Source organism: Silene latifolia, chromosome 10 (assembly GCF_048544455.1).
Source record: "Silene latifolia isolate original U9 population chromosome 10, ASM4854445v1, whole genome shotgun sequence".
Taxonomy (NCBI): domain Eukaryota; kingdom Viridiplantae; phylum Streptophyta; class Magnoliopsida; order Caryophyllales; family Caryophyllaceae; genus Silene; species Silene latifolia.
The window spans coordinates 89,165,489-89,185,074 of NC_133535.1; the positions used below are offsets into that span (position 1 = coordinate 89,165,489).

Genomic DNA, 19,586 nt, shown 5'->3' on the forward strand with positions numbered 1-19,586 from the left:
TATTATAAATGATTCCAAGATCCAAATTCATATCGACTTAGGCACGGTGGGGCCGATACATCCTTTATCAATATAACTCGGTGGATTAACGTTTAATCGATTCTACTTTTAGAACTCTTGGTCGATAAAATTACATTAACTTTTATCTTTAGCCCAAAACACATCTGACAAGGGCACGGTGGGGCCGATACATCCTTTATCAAAAAACTTTTGTTGAGTTCAATCCAAATTTCGAATAAATGTGTCCATGATCCAAATCCACATCAACTTGGGCACGGTGTGGCCGATACATCCCTCATCAACATGAATTCGGTGGATAGACATTTATCACCCACTTCCCCTACGTAACAAGGTTTGTATCCCGGTGTGGCCGAGCGCACTCCCTCACGAAATAGGTTTTCATGGTTTCTACTATTTGGTAAGGCTATATCTCAATTGATTGTTTTAGCGAGAGGTCATGTCAATTTATTATCTATCACGTTTTAAGTGAACTAAAGCGGTGAACTACGATAATTATAATTGACACGGTCGAAGGACTCGATTAGAACGATGATGCATGTTATAGTTATGGCGATTTAGCGATGCATGCAACATATAAATAAAATGCAAAACATAAAAAAATCCTAGTATGGCCATCCTAGAAATAGAAAATTGTTTAACTATTACATATTCGGAAACCAACTCCATTGGTCCCTTGAACTTCGGTTGTGACACGCATCTCGAGGTAACACCGTCTTTATGTATCGTCATCTTGAAGAAATCCGTCTTTAGGAACTCCGGAATGAATTAAAATTACATAATGAATTACATAATTCCTATTATACATTTGTAACTATAATAAAATAAATCTATTAAATTACAAGACGGTGATACGAGATCACATTAAAAATTACAACCGAATCGATATTCCCATACATTTCGGGTAATACCAATTAAAACTAAGGTCATACTAAGCAAAATTACATAATTCAAAAATTATATAAATAAAAGACATTCAACAATTGAAATATGCAGCATTATAATATGTATGAACATGCCCAATTTTATGCTAAATCGCCTTTAAATTAGCCAATATCATATATTACTCGGTTTTTACGGATTTGCGTGATTTCAACATTTTACAATCACCAAAATTACATAAATTCATATTTATGTATAAGTTAATTACCCTAACCTCTTAGGACTCAAAATTTAGTCTTCACTAATAATTTGACCATAATTAACTCATATTTGTTCATAATGGACTTTAAAATAATAAAAATAAGCTATAAACTTCAAATAAATCATAAAAATTTCAAATAAATTTGAAATTTGAAATTTAAACTCATGAACATTCTGGAAAAATACCATGACACTCATAATGTTCAAAAACTTAGGTTAAATATTTCGAAATATATCCGGAAAAACAATGTTGCGGTTTTATCGATTTAAACTAAAATAATCATAAAAACATGAGAAAAATTATTTTCATCAACTTTTCAATTTTAGATCTGAAAAAGACAATAAAAAGCAACATGTGACGTTTTTCCTTAGTCATGAAGTATGTTTTAGCAATTTTCACTAATTAAGTCACTATTTATGCTATTTTTCATCAAAAATCCATAAATCATGCATAAAGACTTCATTATAGCCTATTATTTTACACACATCTTGTAAAATTTCATGTCACAACATACTAAATTTCTATGACCAGATTCGAAATTTATCTCATATTAACCTATTTTTCACCTAAATCCGAATTTAATAATGAAAAATCCATTTTTCGAGCATAAGAACTCATAAAATTATGAAACTTTCCAGATCATCTAAAAATAATATATGAGAAAACATATCCAAAAACTACTGGAAAATTCGAAGTTTAGCTAATTTTCGTCCAAAAATGGCATTTTTATCATAAAAATCACATTTTAATGCCAATATTATAAATAATGAACAATAAAATCCGTAAATTAACCAAAATATCCTAAAAACATTTTAGGACCAGAAACTTAACATGCACAAATTAATTTCGTGATATATCATAATATCACAAATTTACAAGTTTTGTTTGTTAATCATATAACTCGGAAAAACAATAACCGATTTGCATGCAAACAACCTTGGCTCTGATACCAATTGAAGGAAAGGTAGATCTTTATACCTAACAACATACTCATATATGTATAATTTAATTTGTCATAAAATTAACTAATGATCTTATGCATGCAAACAAAAGATAAAATAGAGGAGAAATCATGTCCTTACATTGATTTTCGGTATATATGGGCACAAAAGAGATCTCCTTCTCTTTTGTTCTTGAGCTTTCCTTAATGGATGAACAAAGACCCAAGTGTAGGATCTCTCTCAAGGCTTTATACCCAAAGCTTTCTCTTAATTAAAACCAATATTATGAAGACTAGATAATATTAATTTTGTAAGAAAATTGACCCAAAAATTTGGTCTATATTGCTCTTCAATCACACGGTTTGAATGAGGAGAGGAGAGGAAGAGTTTTTGCTTACTTAAACTTCTTATTTTCAGCATAGTTGTTATGAATGAATGATTACTAGTATATATAGTAAATATGGGCAAAAGAATATGAAAGGACATAACTCTTAATCTTCTCCAAAAAGTGTAGAGAAGAGGAAGAGTCATGGTCTTTTTATGTCCTCTAATTTCGGCACATATGTAATATGGATCCATATTATTTTTGTCAATTTGTCAATATGTTACATGTCACATGTCACATAAAATTGCTATGTATTTTTAACACATTTAAAAATCAACGTATTAATAAAAATACGTCATATACAAAATCGACTTAGTAATTCATAATTACTTGTACCAACATCTTTTACCAATTATAAATCACAACAACTTGTATTTATAATTATTCATTCAATTTCAATTGTTTCCTTAAACAATAATTTCATCTGAGTAAAGATACAATTCTATTACTCAGACCGTATCTCATCTAAATGAGACACGTAAATTTTACTTCCAAAATCGTCCGTCAATTTTCAAGTAATTTAATTAACTCGTAACATTATACGATTAATTAAATAATCAATTAAGAGTGTTGCCCTATAGGTATGACCTAGGGGATCAACTGATCACCACCGTCGCACGACAAGAATGTCAAACTCTAGTCGACCAATCATTACCGATATGTGTGGACCATTGACAAGAAAATACTTCCCAAATGTATTCTTTAAAATGAGATTTAATAATGATATTTAAATCATATGATCGCACTGTTGTTGAGGACACATTTCCCAACACTAAACACGGCCAGGACCCGGACACGACTCGACGCATTTCATGCTTGGTTAAGGTTCGAGAAACATTTCGGATTGAATTTGAAAAAAAAATGAGAGATCGATTTGAAAATGAGATTTAAAATGGGCAGCATGCCGGCTATAAAAGCTCATTTTGGGCCGAAAAATCTAGTCCTACTTGGGCAGGATTCCGCGTTTTTTAAAACCATGCTATAATGAAAGTAAGTTGTTCAAAAGTTAGGTTTTGAAATCGATATGGAAAATTTGAAAAGACTCGGGAAAATCACCTTGCACATTGTCATTCTCATGTTATAAAGATGTATGTTCCTAGACATTTCTAAGCCTCGGCAAGTCTTCTACAAGAAGGTCTATGCCCTCCATCCTTTTTGGGTCTTATAGAGCAAGGGCCTTTAGGTAGAGTACCTAGAAGAGTATCCCCACCATCAAGAACCACGACGAGGCGGAGCGGAAGCAAGCAATGTGCAAGTTCCTGGCATAGTGGGACGTCTCCCCCCACGCGTCACAAAGAAGCGCTGGGACGGCCCGGGAAAGTCCTTAAGGGTTTATGTATGAATCGTAGCACTACGAGTAATGTTTTAATTTCCAATACTTTCTTTTCAAGTTTCACCTCGGAGGAAAAGACCCTAGAAACAAAGTGTAACTAGTCCTCTTTTCCCCAGCAGAGTCGCCAAACTGTGGACAACGCCCGCGGGAACTGCGTCCGTGGGATCCACACTAGGCATTATCGACTCGAGGTTCTTTCGAATCGAATTAAGACAAATTAGAGTCGCCACCAAGTTTTATGGGAACTTGGAACCGTTCAAGTCAACTTTACACCTTTCATCGAAAAGCATAAAGCCAATCGACTACGAGTGATTAAAGATAAAGACTTGTACCCTATATCACTCGATTAGAATGACTCTCGTAATCCAATGGTATTTAGACGGATCCACAAACCATAGATCTTGAGTAAGGGATGAGGGTACGTGTTAGGAAGCTCATAAGGACACATAACCCCGCCCGTCGATAACGGCCTCTACTAAGTCAAGTATCGGATTTCAAACAAGGTCGTAGCTACTGCGATATATGATATGCAAACATCGTTTTAAAACCCTAACATGTGAAGTTTCTATGTCGATTTAGATGCAACTAAACTAACTTTGTCAAAGTTGTAATTTAGCATGTGGGTTGATTGATCTAACAACATACAAAGCAAACAAGGCTTAAGGGGAATGGGGGAGCCGTTGGGATCTACCCTATTACAACCCAGGCATTTCATGCCGACACAACGAGAATTTAGAGATATAACTCGATCTAAATACAATTGCTATATACGACACCATACACGACACATGGCCATTCGGCCTAGGAAACGTGCACAAAGGGGTGGCCCACGGTTTACATAACTCACGGCCTTGGGTCACTCCTCGTAATGTGTGCTTTCGCTTAATCTTATCGAATTAGACATTGGGTCACACACCAAACCATGCATTAGCATAAATCGGGCCATGTTGCTTTAAACAACATGCGATTTACTACGCTCTTACATGAATTGGAGCACAACTATCTAACCAAATAAGACTAAGGTTTTTGTAAATCATTTGACTCAACAAAATAGAAAACTAAATACAAGTGAATTACAAGAGACAACTCGATAAGCAAAAGGTAATTACAAAATACAAAACAACGATGAATAAATGATGTAAAGATGAAACAAGAATGACAAAAGGCACGACCAAGCACACGGCCCCAGACACGACCGCCCTAGTTCCTAGGTTAGGTTCATTAGGTTAGATAGATTTGCAAAGCGATATAGGATATACATTAGAAATTGATGATAAAAGAGGTCAGAAGGCTTCGCCTAAAACCGAGTGTTCTACACGGCCTAAAAGGGTCGAATTAGGTCAAGTTCGCTAATTAAGTTAACTCGTCGAGTGTTAATAAGAAGGTGCTAATCACGCACTCTTATACTAGCGAGAAATTAGGTGAAAAGAGAGATGCATTCAATTAGGTTATAGAATTGTTGATCAATTTTAATGCTTGTGTTGAAGCACCCTAACATGTCTAATTAGGTTATTTAATCGATCTAAAGTCGTCTAATTAAGTCATATGTTAACAATCAGAGGTCGAACTAACATGCGAAGGGTCCTAGGGTAGGTCGAATTGAACGAAACAAGCAAGGGGTCAAAAGCGAGGAACGAAGTTAGGATTCGTTTTATTAATGCCCTACCTTGAACACGAGGATATGTAAATGAGATGGGGGATACGACCGACCAATGTGGCGGATTTCTTTCCCATCTCAAGTCAACGCGGGTGTTCGTGGTTGTACTTTAACTCATACTCGGACTAAACTAGTTTCATAGTTAACGATGTCAAACGATAAACAAAACGATAAACAATGTAAAACGAATAATGGAAAAACAAACATAAAAATAACGAAATAAAAGAGAAAAGAGGAGGATTTGATGCACCCTCAACCTACATGTATCGTTGACACCGTCTTGGGTCGTAATCGATCGTAGATTTTATCTCGAGAGGCCGTCGTCGACGAAGGAACAAAGCAACAAACACGTTTTTTTGTAAATCTGGACAGCAACTTTCAAACTGCAATTTCTCACTCGTTTCACGGTGAAAATTAGATTTAAAAGATGTTTTGAAAACTATAAAGAGATTAGAACAAAGATATTAAAACAAACCACGCTTGTTCTGAGTTATTGGGCACGAAAAACGAGCACAAACAGAACTGGACAGACAGAAAAGCACAAAAAAGAGTGTATGACACTCTGTTTTTCGAGGGGATTCGTGTACTCTCAAGGTCAATTTGGCTCATGAATCTTTGTCTAAGATGTATATGGATGTTATGTGGTTAATTAGGAATAAGAAACTCGAATTTTAATGGAGATTTGAAGGGGAAACGAATTGTATTTCGAGAGAGACACAAACTGTTTCTCAGTTTGGATGTCTCGGTTTTGTCGAGGGTTTTGAGAGGCAATTAGGGTTTTTTTCTGGAGCTTAATGCTTGTGAGTGACGGTAGTATGTATGGAAAACTTAGAGGAATGAAAGTATGGCAGAGGGGAGGTATTTATAGGGAGTTAGAATAGGGTTAAAGAGAGCAACAAGCAGTCGGGCTCGGTTTGCATAGCTGCTGTCCATCAGCTATTTCGTGGGGTTTTTAGGGTTTGTATGGGGGGTTTGCTTGGTGGTTAAGCTAAGGTAATATGGGTAGGATACTAGGGTATGGTTTAGGGTTAATGGGCACGGGTTTAAGTGGTGTTTGGAGCGGGTTTTGGACTCGGGTTTGAGCACGCAAAACAGTAAAATGGTCTTGTGTTATTTGCGGGCTGTTTATGGAGTATTTGGGACGGGAATTGGATGGGTTTCGTGGTGGGTTTAGTGATGGGTTGTTGTGGGTAATGAGGAGCAGGAATTGGGTTGGTTGTGGCGGGTTTGGGTCAAGCTTTGAAGCATACAAAACGGGTTGGAAGAGAGGAAGAGCTAACGCGGGTAAGGGGAAAGAGTTGGGCTGTTTTGGTCGTGATTTGGGACGTGGGTATGAGGGTTCGAACAGGGGTTGGATGGGTAGAAGCCTAGGTTGGTTAGTGTACTCGAGATTCGTGCCAACTTGTAAAGAAAACGGGCTCAAAAACCGAGCTATAATCGAGCTCCAAAACGTGTGATTAAAACGAGTTTTCAACTTTCAAATTCGATTTTTCAAATCAAATAACACATTAAAATGAATGATTTTTCAAATCAAAAATATATTTTATTTTCAATAAAATAAATTTAAGAAAATAAATTCAAATTAAAACAATAAAATGAATTCACTTTTTTAAAAAAACATTTAATTTAAATATCATTTAAATTAATAAAATACTTCGTCGACAACGCTCATTCTACATCGTAAAACGAGCCCAAATAATGACAATGACAACTAAAGAATACATGTGTCCTATCATCATCGGGTGTTTGTCGGGTTCTCTATAAATTCCAATATCGACGGATACGGGTATCTACAAATTGTCACCTATTTTCGGAGTGGTTTGTGTTGATCCATATGATATTTCCGATCATATGAGGAGCAGGTTAAGTACAGGTTTTGCTTGTTGACGTGATTGGGATTCGGGTCGCGCTACGGACTTTGGAGTCGTGTACTTAGTCACTAGGTGGATGATATAGTCATAGACGAGTTGTTTCTCATTTATCATCTGTTTACTTTTATGGTTTGTAATCACTAAACTTATTTATTTATAATAAATGTTTCTTGATTGTATCTTCGATTTACCGCCTCGGGAAACCGAGATGGTAACATCTCCCAATTACCTTTGTCGGGTAAGAAGGGGGTGTTACAAGCACTTTTGAAACTTGATTGTTGGAAGAACCTGATAAAGGTAAGGACTTTCTCTACTCAACTATGTGTTTTTGGGTGTTTATGTGTTTATTGTATATCATGGTGGTAATGGAGTACTTTCTCTCGAGATTCATGAATATTGTAATTGAAATAGTGATTATAGCATTTGGACTAGATTTTGAGAACCGGTACAGGTAGCCGGGTTCTAGGGGGCACCATCTTATGCGAGGACTGCCCGGTGATGTAAAACTACACGGTTTTAAAGGAATAGAACGGTTTTGTGAAATGTTCGTTTTAAAATATCAAGTTATGCAGCGGAATTTAAACTGTTTATTTTTGGCTTTTGTATGATATTGAATGAAAATTTAAAGGATATGAATTGATTGTGAAAATCTCGCAAGACCCCTCAACTAAAACTATGATATGGAGTAAATTGCACTCCTTCCTCACAAGAAATTTGTAACAACTCACAATTGGGTTGTATGACTCTCACCTCGCAAGGATTGACTCACACTCAAATCTCTCCCTCGCAAGAAAGAAATAAGACACTTACTCGTAAGCAATAAGCACACAACAAGAAAAACTTGTATTAATTCTGAAACTTCAATGAATAAAACCATTTACAAAGCCCTCTATATATAGTAGAGTAGGTCAACTAAAAGGACTCCTAAAAATGCCTAAAAACAACTTTCCTAAACTCGGCCCTTAGGGAATTGGCAAAATTGCCTTATTACAACTTGTTAAAATTAGGAAAGAAACAATAAGGAAATAAATTAATTTCGAATCATGAGAGATAAACTAGAGAGAGAAAAGCTCTAAAATTCAGGAAACCTAAAAACATGACAGCCGTTAAGCACAATAACCATAACCGTTTTACGCCATTACAAAAAACTTCAGCTTCATCTTCGGCTACAGTTGCTAAGAATGTGTTGCTGGGTACTTCTGGAGCAGGATCTTCACAGCTGGGACCTAAAGCTCCTACCTTTCGGGGTCCTACTTCTGCAGTGGCAACAAAGGTGCGGTCTTTACAGGAAATACAGGGGATCCCTGTCCTTAACTTGTCTGAGGAAGAAGCTATCAATTCTCAGGATGGGTGGATACTTAGAAGGAATGGTAAAGATCAACCGGTCATGGAATCTATTGCAGAGGAGGAAGAGTTGGGGGAGCTGCTTCAGTTTACTTCAGAGGACATACAACCTGAGGTAGAATTTTGGAAAAACTCTGTCTTTTGTTATGTTTTAGGCGCTAATCCACCATGGAGGCTTATTGAGGACTATGTCTATGATGTTTGGGGAGATTTTGGTGTTGACAGAGTGTCTTTCTTGGATAATGGAGTTTTCCTTGTTAGGTTTACTAAACAGGGTAGTAGGGATGCGTTGTTAAAGTCTGGGTATTATTTGTTTGATAATAAACCCATTGTTATTAAACCCCTGGGAAATTTCATCCAATTAGAGAAGGGTAAGGTTGAAGTGGTCCCTGTTTGGGTTCGTCTTGCTGGTATACCTTTGAAATTTTGGGGGAGATGTTTACCTAAGATAGCTGGTCTTGTGGGGAACTTTGTTCAATTGGATGGACCTACTGTTGATAAAACTCAATTAAGCTATGCGAGGGTTTTGGTTGAATTGAAAATGGATCGAGCTTGCACGATGTGGTTAAGTTCCTAGATGAACATGGCAAGGTGGTTAATGTTTCGTTTCTTATGAATGGAAACCAATTACCCGCACCAGATTGTCTTGGTATAGGTCACCTGGCTACACAAAGTGCAGAAGCCTGGTCCAAAGAACAGGAAGCGAAGAGTTCGGCAATGTACCTAAATCAAAGAAGGGGCCTCAAAAGTTTGGAAGCCAATTCAAAGAAGCTCCTACTGGTGTTCAAACCCCTACTATCCTTACACCTGAGGCTTTTCCCCCTTTGGGACAGGTTAAATCGACTCCTGGAGTCAAAGCTACACCTGCTAAGCAGATTATGAGGATCAATAGGCAAGGGGGGTTGGCTGGTGTCAGATTGTCAGGGAAGTTTAGCCCATACACTTTTGCTGATGTCTTGGTTAGTAATGCTACTCCTGGAGGGGGAGTGGTTGAGAGTGGAAAGGACCCTCCGAGCGATTCGATGCATAGTATTGGATTTTGGAATGTTAGGGGTCTAAATGACCTGAATAAGCAGAAAGTGGTCAAATGGTTTATGCACAATAATGGAGTTGGTCTTTTTGGTCTGCTAGAAACTAAACTAAAACCTAGTACATTACTTCAGAGACCTACTTCTATCTCTGATGGGTGGAGTGTGACCACTAACTGCGGTGGCATAAAGGGGGAGAATTTGATTTTTTTGGAAATCTGATTGTTTTGATATACGCTTCTTGGCTTACAATGCTCAATATATTCATATGTTGGTAAGGTCTCAAACTGATGATAGGAAATTTTATTTGACTATGATTTATGCTTCTAATGATTTACATGAAAGGGTGGAGTCGTGGGAGTTTCTTAAACAAGTGGCTACTAATTGTACGATCCTTGGCTCGGCTTGGTGATTTTAATACTGTTCTTTCTCCTGTTGAAAGACTTGGTGGTAACACTACTGAGATTGAGATGGAACAGTTTCAAGAATGTGTTTCTTTATGTTGTATGGATGATATTTCTGCTACAGAGCACTCAGTATACCTGGTCTAATAAGCGGTCGCTTCGGATAGAGTGTATAGCAGATTGGACAGGGCAATGGGGAATCTTGAATGGATGGCTATGTATGGTGATTATATTGCACATTTCCATCCCGAGGGTCTTTTTGATCATTGTCCTTGTACAATGGTGCATAGGAGAGCTGATTTGGGAGGCAAAAGAAATTTTAAGTACTTCAATATGTGGGGCTCAAATGAAGAATTCAAACCTAGTGTGCTTCATGTGTGGAGAAGATCTTTCCCTGGCACTAAAATGTTTGGAGTAATTAAGAAGTTAAAAGCTCTCAAACCAGTTTTGAAGAAATTGAATGCTACTTGTTTTTCGATATTGAAAACACTACTACTATTGCTAGTTTGGCTCGACTAATATTCAAAGAAGCTTTGGTGGACAATCCTGAGGATGTCAATCTAATTCAACAGGAATTGGACTTAGCTAGGGACCTAAGGGAGCTTATTGTGGCAAGGGATAGCTTCTTATCTCAGAAAGCTAAAGTCCAGTGGTCTATTGAGGGTGATTTGAACACTGCTTATTTCCATCAGGCCATTAAAAAGAGAACAATGATGAATAAGGTCTTCCAAATTGAGGATAAGGATGGTAGGCTTTGTACTGAGGGAGCTGATATCCGAGATGGCTTTCTTGGATTATTACCGAGTCTGCTAGGTTCTCATACTCGGACTATATCTGTCGTAAGCATGTGGTGACTGGGGTCCTTGTTGTCTTGAGGAACACTGGGCTCATTCTAGCCCAACCAGTTACTATGGAAGAGGTGAAACAATGCATCTTCAGTATCCCTAATGGTAAATCTCCTGGGCCTGATGGTTATTCAAGTCAATTCTATAAGGATGCATGGGATATTATAGGAGATGAGGTTGGAGCTGTTGTTATCAATTTTTTTGAGGCTGGGAGGCTTTTGAATCAGTTAACTCTACTCAGTAATCACTCTTATCCCTAAAGTTGATAGACCTACTAGTGTTAAACACTTCAGACCTATCTCTTGCTGTAATGTCCTCTATAAGGCAATTTCTAAGGTTATGTGTAATAGACTTGCAAGGATTTTACCTGACATAATTAGTAAAAATCAAGGAGCTTTTGTTAAGGGGAGAAGTATTCTGGAAAATATACTCATTTGTCAGGATCTGGTTAGAATGTATAATAGAGGTATGGTTTCACCAAGATGTATGTTCAAGCTTGACTTACAGAAGGCCTATGATTCAATTGAGTGGCAGTTTGTGGATCAAATGTTAGATGCTCTTAACTTTCCTGAGCATTTTAGGAAGTTGATCATGCTGTGCATTACTACTCCATCTTATACTCTCAACCTGAATGGATCACACTTTGGTTACTTTCATGGCAAAAGAGGATTGGGGCAGGGAGATCCTATTTCTCCTCTTATCTTTTGCATTTGTATGGAGTACTTAACTAGGGTTATGGAGTATGCCACTAGAAGATGGTACTTTAGATATCGTCCTCTTTGTAAAAGTCTGAAATTGACACATCTTCTTTTTCTTTGATGATCCGTTAATGTTCTGTAAGGGTGATATCAGATCAATTATGCTTATACTAAGGGCTTTATCTACCTTCTCTGCAACTTCGGCTTGAAGGTTAATGCTTTGCTAAGTCGAGGTAGTGTTTAATGGGGTCCCTAGTGATGTGAGAATGGATGTTGTTCGGGTTTCGTGGTTCCAACAAGGGGTGTTACCATTCAAATATTTGGGAGTGCCCATCCAACCCGGGCAGATTGTCTAAAGCTGATTGTAATATTCTGCTGGATAAGGTGGTTCAAAAGATTAGAGGAATTGGTGCAAGGAAACTTAGCTATGCAGGAAGGCTCATCTTAATCAACTCTGTGTTAAATACTCTCCACAACTATTGGGCTTCTATATTTCTTATCCCTAAAGGTGTTATTAGAAGAATTGAAGCAATTTGCGAAAATTTCTTTTGGAGTGGGGAGTCTGATTATCATAGGGTTCCTCTGATAGCTTGGGAGAAAATTTGTTGTAGGAAGAAGGAAGGTGGACTAAATATAAAAAGTGCGGAGGTGTGGAACAAGGCTACTTTGTTGGTAAATTGGTGAATTGGCTACATACTAAAGCCGAGTTATGGGTTCTATGGATTGATCATGTATATCCGAAAGGAGCCGACGGCATAGTTATCAACCTCCTCCGATGCCAATTGGACCGGAGGAACATCTCGTAAAATTAAGGATCCGTTGAATTCTGGTTTTTGTGGGTGGTCACGGCGGCGGATGCTAGGGGCTACTCTATTCAATCTTGTTACTACTGGTTGCGGTCCACACCCCTTATCCAAAGGGTATAATATTGTATGGGCTCCATGGAATATACCTAAGCATTCTTTAGTTGGATGGATGGTAAAACATAAGGGTCTCAATGAGAGATAAACTGTTTCAACCGCAGATTTGTGACAAGAATAGTTGTGTTAATCGTGAGCAAGCAAATCGAGACACATGAGCATTTGTTTGGCAGTGTGTGTATAGCTCACAGTTATTGATGGTGTTGAGCAATGGTTGTGCGGGAGGATCTCTGGTTCAAATCAACCGTACAAAGTTGCGAAAGCTTGTAGCTAGGATGGCTCTAATGGCTACTTGGTATTGTATTTGGAAATACAGGAATGAATGCAGGCTCTCCTTGACACTAGCTACACCAAGAAGGGTGATTAAGGAGATCCAATCTATAGTCAAGGCACGAATTCTTCAAAAAATTCAGACTGTTATGCCTCAAAAGGATAAGGAATGGCTACTTAGTTTGGATATTCATGTTTAGTATTCAGCTTTTGTAGCTATATTTTGTATTGAATCATCATGTAATATTGTTTTATATTAATGAAAAGCTCACATTCTACCAAAAAAAAAAAAAAACAATAAGGAAATAAACAACACTACCTTAAACTTATTAGGCAAAATAAAATAAGGAAACTAATAATAAGACTCGATTTAGGGAAGTAAACTTGAGCCAGTTCGTCACCCGCGTAGAAGTTGGACATCTCAACTTAAAACGATCATATCTCCTTCGTTACTTAACCAAATAAGGCGTATGACCACTTGTTGGAAAGCTAACATCATGTACTTTCATCTCCAACAAAAATCACACTAAAAATAGATATATTTTCGGAGATATTGAGCTTTTAAATCAAGGGAACGAATCTGAAAGACAAGAGTGACTTGAACTTGCGTTTTGAACTTATACCCATGTCCCTCATGTATCACCCGGAGTCTCCTATTATGGGTCCGCAACAAGAGGGATGTGCACATTTACGATCTGGGCAGTGTTAGTGGTCGAGCATGTTCCCTGTGTTAGTTGAGTACCACTTGTTACCGTGTGGTTTGTAGCACGCATGTTGTGTCCATTTGCTTTATGATTGTTGGTCTTGGATTATTGGATGAGTCGGAGTTTGGTGATTGTGTGGTGATTGGTTATTGTTGAAGGATTCATTATGCTTTACATAACACTATTCATACATATGTTGACTTGGTGTGCTTTTCTTTTGTCAAATCATCTTCAAAACTATCTACCGTGATTCATATGATATTTTCTATCATATGGTGAGTAGGTAGACTTTCAGGTACTTGACGAGGCTTGGGATGCTTGTGGGGGTATTGGGACGAGATTGACGCCGAGTCGAGAGTCTAGCTTGAGCTTTAGTAGTTTTGTTATGGACTCGTTTATGGACTTTGATTATCATTTTGAGACTATGTATTGGGGAGACTTTGTTTTGTAATAACCATTAAATTTGGACTTCAAATGTTGTTTCTTGATTGACGCATTTGATGCACTACCTCGAGAGACCGAGATGGTAGCATCCCCGTTTATCTTGGTTTGATAAATGGGGGTGTTACAGCTAGAGTTGTCCTTTGAAGAAACCAGAGTTGAGAAATCTAAGGCTGGGGTGTCGATGTAAGCTCACACTGAACTTGCCTCTTAGCCATCGCTCGGTTATTGTTTTTACTAGTCGATTTTGAACTTGACTATTCTCAACAACCTTCTTTCATTTATAAGCCATCCAATAAAAAAAAAAAACTTTAATTACTAAAATTCAACTAACAAAAACATAAAACAACATTAATTAATAGTTTCAACTAATAATAAAATGTAACAACTATAAATTACATAAATTCAATTAATAATTGCAATTGAAAAATTAATTAGTTAAATTAACTAATAAAATAGTAGTGTAATATTTAATAAATGAAGACGATAATTAGTAATATGACATAAAACAATGTAAATTACATAAATTCAAGTAATAAAATAATAAATGGGTTGAACACCATAGTTAAGCAAAGGTGGAAGAGAGTAAAAGGGTAGAAGAGAGGAAGTTGTGGGATTTAACAAAGTGATCGAATTGAGATATGGAAACAAGTATATTTGTTGGTCATGGATTATTGGATTTGGGTGGTCATCATGAAAGAAGGCATAGTAGAGCTGCTCATAAAGTTGTTCCTGGTATTAAATTGAGAGCCCCCATTAATAAAAGGAAAATGATGAATTGCGTCTCAAATTCAAGCCATAATAAAATAGTGAATGAATTTGATCCTGGAATCCGAGTTGAGGAAGCATCTACACCACCCAGTTCATGGTACACAGATCCTTGTTTTTATTCACTTGAACTCGATCGTGTCTTCAATAATGGCTGGCAAGTTGTAGGATGTATTCACCACATCAAGGATGCTCATACCTATTTTACTGGCAGGCAGGTTCATCTATTTCATCTTTTTCTTATTCTATAATCTGTGCTAAACATGCTCCTAAATATATTGTGGCAGGTTAGGGAATGTAGAGTATGTAATATGTCGAGATAGCAACGGGAAAATTCATGCGTTTCACAATGTGTGTCGCCATCATGCTTCTCTTCTTGCTACTGGAACTGGTAAAAAGACATGTTTTGTCTGCCCCTACCATGTGAGTTTCACCCATCTCCCTTTTTTACTATTATTTACAATTCTCATACTCAAGAAGTAATTTGTTATCCTGTAGATGAGAGCCGGCTAACATGGTCCTCAAAAATAAAACCACAATTGAATTGCATTAGTTCACATTTTGTGTTGCTATGGAACATTACTGAAGAAGTAATTTGTTATCCTCTAGCTTAAGTACCATACTAGATCGAGTTTAATTTTTTTTTAGCACATTCTTTCGGTATAATGAGTTTCTTCATCGTATCTTGCAGGGATGGACTTATGGATTGCAGGGAAGTCTTTTGAGGGCCCCAAGAATCACCGGACTGCAGAAGTTTGATCCTAAAGTATTGAGCAATATCATGTTCATATCATCTTTCTTTTTCATATTTGAGATGATAATGATACCTTTCTTATCACGGTATTCAGGAATTTGGGCTCTTGCCTATAAAAGTGGCAACATGGGGTCCGTTTGTTGTCGTAAATCTGGGTGCTTCGCCAGATGAAGCTGATAGCCACAATTTCGAGAATGAATGGCTTGGTAGCTGCTCCCAATTGCTGAGTGACAATGGAGTCGATTCTTCTCTGAGTTACATCTGTAGGCGTGAGTACACCTTAGAATGTAACTGGAAGGTATGTGCTTTTCCATGTTATACTCTCGGCCTAAATAGCTTACTAAACCATTTTATAGGGTTAAAAGATAAATGGGTAAGGCATATAGTTAAATGGGATGGTCTCACATTATCTTAACATGAACCCATCTTTCAAGAGACTAATCCCAATCACTAATGAAGTAATACTGGTTTTGTGTTTTCTCAGGTCTTCTGCGACAATTATTTAGACGGTGGCTATCATGTCCCATACGCGCACAAAAATCTGGCATCGGGACTTGACCTCGACTCATACAGTACTCAAGTACACTCATTGATTCTCTTGATGCCAAGTGATATTTAATTTGACAGTAAAGGTTCTTCTGGGTGACTTGAATTCACGAATATGATATATTGCAGATATTTGAAAGAGTTAGTATCCAAAGATGTGCAGGCTCTTCAGCAGAAAATGATGGCGATTTTGACAGGCTTGGTTCTACAGCACTCTATGCTTTTGTATATCCTAACTTTATGATCAACAGGTTAACTAAATTACTCTTCCTTTTTGTGGTCTATCTCTTCGATCTCTGCACATATTGTGTTGTACGTCATGCCATTCAAGAAACTATATTATCTCGCGTAGCCATCTTTGACACCTGGCCTGTCGAAGGTGGGTATGACAACATTGGAATTTGGACACTTTATTTTAAACCAAAAAAAATGAAGATCTCTAATAAAATAGTAGAGTCGGATACTCAGACACTTCAGAGTTAAGACTTCTCTCCGGGTCTTAAGTAATATAGATTCTACGCCTTTCTTGTGTCTTTATGTCCCCGCTAGGGAATTATCATATAAATAAGTGCCCACCATATACTACATACTCTTTGGTTTTGGATTTTATAGAATAAATCAAAATGGCTCACTAAAGTGGCTGCACGTCTCTCTCTTGTGAAGTAGCGGTCCTTTGATGTAGTTCTCGATGCAATTTTCATCTTGGACCATTCAGAAAGGGGTCTGATCCATAAAGAAGTGTCGAACTAAGTAATACTTACAACCGATCCTTTCATCCTTGACTACTTTCATTTTATTGCGTATATTATAGGTATGGCCCATGGATGGACACAAATCTTGTACTGCCTCTAGGCCCTCGTAAATGCCGAGTGGTGTTTGACTACTTTCTTGATGGTTCACTAAAGGTAATCTGCCTGATGAATGTTTGTCGTTTATCTTTATTGTTTTTGTTTTCACTAAAGCTGAAAATATGTCGTTCTGTGGAGGTTCGGGTTGCATCATGCTATCCACCTTCTGGTCTCACAAATTTATTATATACTTCTTACATTTATTTTTCTTACGTGGTTGCAAAGCAATCTAGGTATGTGAACCACGAAGTACTCACTCTATTTATATCCAAACACACCATTTGTTTTTGCGCGGTCTCAAATACACTGCTTTGACCATGTTTTTCTCCGTCAGTATGTTGCTAATTTTTCTATGAAAATTTTTTTGGTAACAAATCTGAAAACGTGTGTCGTATTTTAATGTTCGATATTTTTTAATTAATTCATGGTCGAAGTTTGGAAACTTTGATCCTCGAAAAGTAAATTGTGTGCTTGGATATTAATGGAGAGAGCAGTATCTAGTTTTGAAATGAGAAAGTTAGAGAGAAGGTTGGAAGCTGAAGGAAGATAGTAACGCAAATGCGTTTTAGCAGCAGAAGGATATTAAAATCTGTTGTCATACCGAAAGGAATTTTTACTCGGAAAACGGGAGTTTAATGATTAGGCAAACATAAGGCTTTTGCCTTTTGTTTTCCGTAGTTTTGATTATTGGGTATATGGTTGAATGATTGATTCCTGTGTTTCAGTGTCTTTCCGGTCTTTTCTGCCTGCTTTTAGATTTGATGAGCCAGTATTTCCGTGGGTAGATTAATATGGTTACCGGAAAATTTCGGTTCTGAAGTGTGTTGGCTTTAAATGCACTGGTACCATTAATGCAAACAAAACATGGGAATGGTCACTCGAAATTTGAAGTTGTGAAATGCGCTGATTGCTTAGAAATTCAGGTTGTGTACGATTAAAAAAAAAAAAAACCCAGACATTGGACCTTGTAAACTTGGTTTTAAGTTTGTGGTATGTTACAGGAAGACAAGCCCTTTATTGACAAGAGCCTGAAGGAGAGTGAACAAGTACAGGTACAGCCGTACAACTTTACTCAAACTTACTAGTTACTATTATCAATTTGTTGGTTTAAATTATGCTCCATTCAGATATTCATTCCCTCTTCCCTTGGCTAGTCGAAAAATCGAAAATATGAGAAGTGTTTTTGGTGTTATGTCTATTCTGACCACAGATGGAAGATATAACATTATGTGAAGGAGTTCAGAGAGGTCTAGAATCACCTGCGTACAAATATGGAAGATATGCACCTACTGTCGAGAAAGCCATGCACCATTTCCATTGCTTGCTTCATAGAAGCCTGACTTAATCATATTGAGGTTTTGTGTACAATAGAAGCCTGACTGTACATGACCTGTGACTTTGTTGTTTGTAAATAAAATTACTTCCAAATTGTACAAACTGTACCTTCTGAGTTTTTCATGTGGCAACTGTTGGACCTTTAGTCCTAATTAATTGTTTTGATAATGACAGTAATGATTTGTATGTGGACTTAATATTATAAACATATGCGTGTAATTGTGTACTTAAGTCTTAATTTAGAAATAAACAATTACAAAGACGCAGGCTTGAAGTATTGAACCAATGAGGTTTTACTTCAAAGACATTTAATCGTAATGTTCAAGATCAAGACCAAATAACAACCACGAGACTCAAGATGAGAGACTTGTGAAGAGACGATTCGTTTACTGAAGATCTACTGAAGATTAGATAGTATAGGTCGTCATCCGGTAATGGTTTTACTTTATTTGATTTAAAGGTTAGTGAAATTATGACCTCATAGCCATAACTTCATTGCTAGACAAAAATGATGCGTTAATTTTTGGAAAATATATTTTTAGTGATTTATAAAGACAAGAGAGTATTTATTTTAATTGGAATTAATTAATAAGAATTTAAGTTGAATAAACTATTGGTTTGTAACACGATATTTATGTCGTCATGCAACCTAGGGTTTTAACTAAATTCTATCTCGATTTGTGGACTATGGAAGCAAGAGGGACCGAATGGGCTGGCTAAAATCCTAGGAGGCCGAACCCTAGTGGCCGAAACCCTAGGAGGCCGAATTCTTCTACCCTTGCCTCTTACTTGTTCATCAAGTCGTTTAGGGTTTTATAATTCCAGAACATTCCTAAACCCTAATTCCAGAACAATTCCCAAACCCTAATTCTCTACAACAATAAATACTCTTCTTCATTCAACAATTAAAAGTGATACACACATATACACTTTTAGAGAGAAAAATATTTTAAGCAAAATTCTTTGAGCCTTAATTATTATTTTATAATTTGCTTATACAAAAATTGCGCATCAATTTCGTCAATCACTCGAAGAAAAATCGTTATAGGATACTAAGTGCACAAAGATATTATACTCACTCGCATAACGTGAGATTAGTATTTATCGTTGTACTTTTCTTATTAACGTAAGAGCAACTAGGGATGGCAATGGGTCGGGTTGGATTGGGTTTTGCAAGATCCAAACCCGATCCACTTACTTATTGGATCACATATCCATATCCATACCCGATCCATATCCAAAATTTCAAAATCCATATCCGATCCATTATACTTTTTTCAAACTCATACCCGTTCCAAATCCATACCCGATCCACTACATAATCCAAAACCC

The 19,586-nt window shown here is 37.0% G+C and overlaps 3 protein-coding genes across 3 annotated transcripts; all 3 read left to right on the forward strand.

Annotated features, from left to right (window-relative positions):
* The first annotated feature begins 10,317 nt into the window (after window positions 1-10,317).
* Window positions 10,318-10,979, forward strand: LOC141607873 (uncharacterized). The gene is made up of 2 exons (XM_074427222.1): window positions 10,318-10,532; window positions 10,631-10,979. The coding sequence occupies exons 1-2, from the start codon at window positions 10,318-10,320 to the stop codon at window positions 10,977-10,979; spliced, it is 564 nt and encodes a 187-aa protein (XP_074283323.1).
* A 56-nt stretch (window positions 10,980-11,035) lies between these two features.
* Window positions 11,036-13,058, forward strand: LOC141607874 (uncharacterized). Its single transcript, XM_074427224.1, has 5 exons — window positions 11,036-11,196; window positions 11,321-11,702; window positions 11,823-11,879; window positions 12,053-12,340; window positions 12,762-13,058. The coding sequence occupies exons 1-5, from the start codon at window positions 11,036-11,038 to the stop codon at window positions 13,056-13,058; spliced, it is 1,185 nt and encodes a 394-aa protein (XP_074283325.1).
* A 1,258-nt stretch (window positions 13,059-14,316) lies between these two features.
* Window positions 14,317-18,480, forward strand: LOC141605719 (choline monooxygenase, chloroplastic). Its single transcript, XM_074424596.1, has 9 exons — window positions 14,317-14,985; window positions 15,059-15,194; window positions 15,463-15,537; window positions 15,620-15,823; window positions 16,010-16,105; window positions 16,201-16,322; window positions 16,883-16,976; window positions 17,921-17,971; window positions 18,130-18,480. The coding sequence occupies exons 1-9, from the start codon at window positions 14,645-14,647 to the stop codon at window positions 18,262-18,264; spliced, it is 1,254 nt and encodes a 417-aa protein (XP_074280697.1). The 5' UTR covers window positions 14,317-14,644; the 3' UTR covers window positions 18,265-18,480.
* The last annotated feature ends 1,106 nt before the right edge of the window (window positions 18,481-19,586 follow it).

Excerpts from the sequence above, each read along its gene's own strand:
- LOC141607873 (XM_074427222.1), top strand. The coding sequence starts at position 10,318 with ATGGGGAATCTTGAATGGATGGCTATGTATGGTGATTATATTGCACAT. Across the intron at positions 10,533-10,630 it reads TCTTTCCCTGGCACTAAAAT|TTTGGCTCGACTAATATTCA; the intron begins GTTTGGAGTAAT and ends TACTATTGCTAG.
- LOC141607874 (XM_074427224.1), top strand. The coding sequence starts at position 11,036 with ATGGAAGAGGTGAAACAATGCATCTTCAGTATCCCTAATGGTAAATCT. Across the intron at positions 11,880-12,052 it reads TCTGCAACTTCGGCTTGAAG|GTGGTTCAAAAGATTAGAGG; the intron begins GTTAATGCTTTG and ends CTGCTGGATAAG. Across the intron at positions 12,341-12,761 it reads GGAACAAGGCTACTTTGTTG|TGTGTGTATAGCTCACAGTT; the intron begins GTAAATTGGTGA and ends TTTGTTTGGCAG.
- LOC141605719 (XM_074424596.1), top strand. The coding sequence starts at position 14,645 with ATGGAAACAAGTATATTTGTTGGTCATGGATTATTGGATTTGGGTGGT. Across the intron at positions 15,538-15,619 it reads TGCAGAAGTTTGATCCTAAA|GAATTTGGGCTCTTGCCTAT; the intron begins GTATTGAGCAAT and ends CACGGTATTCAG. Across the intron at positions 15,824-16,009 it reads CCTTAGAATGTAACTGGAAG|GTCTTCTGCGACAATTATTT; the intron begins GTATGTGCTTTT and ends GTGTTTTCTCAG.